Source organism: Oncorhynchus masou, chromosome 8, assembly GCF_036934945.1.
Source record: "Oncorhynchus masou masou isolate Uvic2021 chromosome 8, UVic_Omas_1.1, whole genome shotgun sequence".
In the NCBI taxonomy this organism is placed as follows: Eukaryota; Metazoa; Chordata; class Actinopteri; order Salmoniformes; family Salmonidae; genus Oncorhynchus; species Oncorhynchus masou.
Genome location: NC_088219.1, coordinates 7470355 through 7475354, shown reverse-complemented (window position 1 = coordinate 7475354; position 5000 = coordinate 7470355). Strand labels below are relative to the sequence as shown.

General features: G+C 44.4%; 1 protein-coding gene across 1 annotated transcript in view; it reads left to right on the top strand.

Moving 5' to 3' along the window:
* Positions 1-5000, top strand: part of nbeaa (neurobeachin a) — a gene marked incomplete at its 5' end in the record, with an annotated part of 215820 nt that overhangs the window by 193486 nt on the left and 17334 nt on the right. The window contains 5 exons of the mRNA XM_064971081.1: positions 92-209; positions 1592-1694; positions 1794-1882; positions 2120-2155; positions 4962-5000. The exon at positions 4962-5000 is cut by the window's right edge and continues 74 nt beyond it. Of these exons, the coding sequence (XP_064827153.1) occupies positions 92-209; positions 1592-1694; positions 1794-1882; positions 2120-2155; positions 4962-5000 (385 nt within the window). The remainder of the gene's footprint in view (positions 1-91; positions 210-1591; positions 1695-1793; positions 1883-2119; positions 2156-4961) is intronic.

The window sequence follows — 5000 nt, the reverse complement described above, 5'->3', positions numbered from 1 at the left end:
TGTGTGTGTGTGTGTGTGTGTGTGTGTGTGTGTGTGTCTGTGTGCGTGCGTGTGTCTGTGTGCGTGCGTGTGTATGTGTGTCTGTGTGCAGGTCCTGGCCTACTCCGAGGGTCTACATGGCAAGTGGATGTTCAGTGAGATCAGAGCTGTTTTCTCCAGAAGATACCTGCTCCAGAACACTGGTCTAGAGGTCTTCATGGCCAACCGCAGTACGATACCTCATCTTACCTGTTCACCTGACTCAACTTGTACACCTGGGGCTGTTTGTATTAAGCGTTTTACAGTACGAGTGCTGATCTAGGATCAGTTGAGCCTTTTATGTCACAAGGAATTAGCTCTTACTGTGAAACACTTGATATGTACATATGACTTACCTTAACCCGACCTTTACTGAAGGTCAGTCCTCAAATGACCTTTACTGAAGGTCAATTCTCACCTGACCTTTACTGAAGGTCAGTCCTCACCTGACCTATACTGAAGGTCAGTTCTCACCTGACCTTTACTGAAGCTCAGTTCTCACCTGACCTTTACTGAAGGTCAGTTCTCACCTGACCTCTACTGAAGGTCAGTTCTCACCTGGCCTCTACTGAAGGTCTTCTCATCTGGCCTTTAAGGTCAGTTCTCACCTGACCTTTACTGAAGGTCAGTTCTCACCTGGCCTCTACTGAAGGTCAGTTCTCACCTGGCCTTTACTGAAGGTCAGTTCTCACCTGACCTTTACTGAAGGTCAGTTCTCACCTGATCTTTACTGAAGGTCGGTCCTCACCTGGCCTTTACTGAAGGTTGGTTCTCATCTGGCCTTTACTGAAGGTTGGTTCTCACCTGGCCTCTACTGAAGGTCGGTTCTCACCTGACCTTTACTGAAGGTCAGTTCTCACCTGATCTTTACTGAAGGTCGGTCCTCACCTGGCCTTTACTGAAGGTCGGTTCTCATCTGGCCTTTACTGAAGGTTGGTTCTCACCTGGCCTCTACTGAAGGTCGGTTCTCACCTGACCTTTACTGAAGGTCAGTTCTCACCTGGCCTTTACTGAAGGTCAGTCCTCAAATGACCTTTACTGAAGGTCGGTTCTCACCTGGCCTTTACTGAAGGTCAGTTCTTACCTGACCTTTACTGAAGGTCGGTTCTCACCTGGCCTCTACTGAGGTCAGTTCTCACCTGACCTCTACTGAAGGTCAGTTCTCACCTGGCCTTTACTGAAGGTTGGTTCTCACCTGGCCTTTACTGAAGGTCGGTTCTCACCTGGCCTTTACTGAAGGTCGCTCCTCACCTGGCCTTTACTGAAGGTTGGTTCTCATCTGGCCTTTACTGAAGGTTGGTTCTCACCTGGCCTCTACTGAAGGTCAGTTCTCACCTGGCTTTTACTGAAGGTTGGTTCTCACCTGGCCTCTACTGAAGGTCAGTTCTCACCTGGCCTTTACTGAAGGTATGTTCTCACCTGGCCTTTACTGAAGGTCAGTCCTCACCTGACCTTTACTGAAGGTCACTTCTCACCTGGCCTTTACTCAGTAAAGCTGAATGGGCTGGATTTCTATCATGTCACTTCTTGTGTTGTCACGCTCATTTCCTGTGATGTCACTTCCCTTCCCCAGCGTCTGTGATGTTCAACTTCCCCGACCAGGCTACAGTGAAGAGGGTAGTCTACAGCCTACCCAGGGTGGGAGTAGGAACCAGCTACGGACTGCCTCAGGCCAGGTAGGTTTAAAACACACGGACAGGCACTCACACACCTTTCTAGCTTTATCTACAGTCCATTTCTAACCATATGTGTGTGTGTGTGTCCCTCTCTCGTAGGCGTATCTCCTTAGCAACGCCTCGTCAGCTGTTTAAGTCGTCCAACATGACCCAACGCTGGCAGAGGAGGGAGATCTCCAACTTCTCATGTTTCTCAACACCATCGCAGGTATCTTCATGTTTCTCAACACTTCATCGCATCGCAGGTAGGAAGGTCTTCATGTTTCTCAACACCATCGCTGGTAGGAAGGTCTTCATGTTTCTCAACACCATCGCAGGTAGGAAGGTCTTCATGTTTCTCAACACCATCGCTGGTAGGAAGGTCTTCATGTTTCTCAACACCATCGCTGGTAGGAAGGTCTTTATGTTTCTCAACACCATCGCAGGTAGGAAGGTCATCATGTTTCTCAACACCATCGCTGGTAGGAAGGTCTTCATGTTTCTCAACACCATCGCTGGTAGGAAGGTTTCATGTTTCTCAACACCATTCTTCATGTTTCTCACACCATCGCTGGTAGGAAGGTGTTCATGTTTCTCAACACCATCGCTGGTAGGAAGGTCTTCATGTTTCTCAACGTGTTTCCACTCACACCCCTTCTACTACACTGGGGGTATTTAAACCCTAGGAGGTATCATGTTTCACCCCTTCCACTACACCGGGGTTATTTAAACCCTAGGAGGTATCATGTTTCACCCCTTCTAATACACCGGTTCTGTTCTGATATTCAACTGCTCCACCTGGTGTCCCTGGTCTAAATCAGTCCCTGATTAGAGGGGAAGAATGAAGAAAACAACAGTGGAACCGGCTTCAAGGTCTATAGGCTCTACATGAACCTTACAAACTATGACCCCTCTTGACCTATCCTCTTCATTTATCTCTCCTTTCTCCCCTCTCTCTCTCTGTCTCTGTCTCTCTCTCTCTGTCTCTCTCTCTCTCTCTGTCTCTGTCTCTCTCTCAATTCAATTCAAGGGCTTTATTGGCATGGGAAACACGTGTTAACATTGCCAAAGCAAGTGAGGTAGATAATATATAAAGTGCATATATAAAGTGAAATAAACAATAAAAATTAACGTGTTCACGCTACACATTCCCCAAGGGCCCCCCCCCCCCCCAAGCTCAACTCAAAAGATGGCGCACAGAATGCAAAAATATTCTTAGAAATATTTAACCTCCACACATTAACAAGTCCAATAGCTCAAATGAAAGATAAACACCTTGTTCATCTACCCAGCGAGTCAGATTTCTAAAATGTTTTACGGCGAAAACATAGCACATACGTATATCAAACCACCACAAAGACACAGACGATATGTAGCCATTTTGTCGAACAAAAGATGCAATCACAAACGCAGGATTAAAAGAAAAATCATTCACTAACCTTTTGAAAATCTTCATCAGATGACAGTAATAGGACATGTTACACAGTACATTTATGTTTGTTTCAATAATATGCAATTTATATCCATAAATCTCCGTTTACATTGACGCCATATTCAGAAAATCCTCAAAAATGTCCGGAGAAATTATAGATAACTCCGCCAGATAACGCCAGATAACAGCAATACACATCATAAACTTTGACTAAATATACATGTTCTACATATAGTTAGAAAGATACACTGCTTCTTAATGCAACCGCTTTGTCACATTTATTTTTAATGTTACAGAAATCGTTCACTAGGCAATAATCTGAGGCGGCGCTCAGACGTAAGCAATATTTCTCCGCTATGTTGGAGTCAACAGAAATACAAAATTACAACATAAATATTCCCTTACCTTTGATGGTCTTCGATCAGAATGTAGTGGAAGGAGTCATACTTACCCAATACATTGTTTTGTTTCAGTTTGTGTGTAGTTATAGTAGCATAGGCTAACCGTGTCACCTGAAATGCATCCAAAATGACTTCTGGTCCCGAACAGTTGCGCATCAAAACTTCAAAATTACATATTATATGTCGACTAAACTTGTCAAACTAAGTGCAGAATCAAGCTTTAGGATGTTCTAAACGTACAAAACAATTGGCGATTCAACCGGACGAAAGGAATTCTTCTAAGACCTTCTGGAATGGAGGGATGACTGTGTACAATTTGCGCTCGAACGCGCATGTATTTTCTCACGACACCCACTATTTTGCCTGCCAAAGGGTCAAAGCTCGCGGGATTTGCGCAATTAAACGCTCTACTGATAAAGGACATCTCGCGGAAGACATAGAAAGTGTTTCCATATTCCGTAGCTGGTTGGGAAGGGTGGGGGCGATGACGTCAAAGTTGCCCCAACTTTCTGGATGCCAAAACTAGTTTGGGAGATTGCCTGCCCTGTGAGTTCTGCTATACTTACATACATAATTCAAACGGTTTTAGAAGCTTTATAGTGTTTTCTATCCAATAACAATTATTATATGCATATATTAGCAATTTTGGACAGATTTTTTTTCAGTTTACTATGTGCACGCAATTCATCCTATGGGGGCAGTGTTGTCCCAAGCCTAAACAGGTTTTAACAGACATTACAAATGTCATATTATGTATATATATATACAGTGTTTTAACAATGTACAAATGGTTAAGGACACAAGATAACATAAATAAGCATAAATATGGGTTGTATTTACAATGGTGTTTGTTCTTCACTGGTTGCCCTTTTCTCGTGGCAACAGGTCACAAATCTTGCTGCTCTGATGGCACACTGTGGAATTTCACCCAGTAGATATGGGAGTTTTTCAAAATTGGATTTGTTTTCGAATTCTTTGTGGATCTGTGTAATCTGAGGGAAATATGTCTCTCTAATATGGCCGTACATTGGGCAGGAGGTTAGGAAGTGCAGCTCAGTTTCCACCTCATTTTGTGGGCAGTGAGCACATAGCCTGTCTTCTCTTGAGAGCCATGTCTGCCTACGGCGGCCTAAGGCTATGCTCACTGAGTCTGTACATAGTCAAAGCTTTCCTTAATTGTGGGTCAGTCACAGTGGTCAGGTATTCTGCCGCTGTGTACTCTCTGTTTAGGGCCAAATAGCATTCTAGTTTGCTCTGTTTTTTTTGTTCATTCAAACCAATGTGTCAAGTAATTATGTTTTTGTTTTCTCATGATTTGGTTGGGTCTAATTGTGCTGCTGTCCTGGGGCTCTGTAGGGTGTGTTTGTGAACACAGCCCCAGGACCAGCTTGCTTAGGGGACTCTTCTCCAGGTTCATCTCTCTCTCTCTCTCTCTCCCCCGCCTCCCCCCCATAGGGAGGACTTACAATGATCTGAACCAGTACCCAGTGTTTC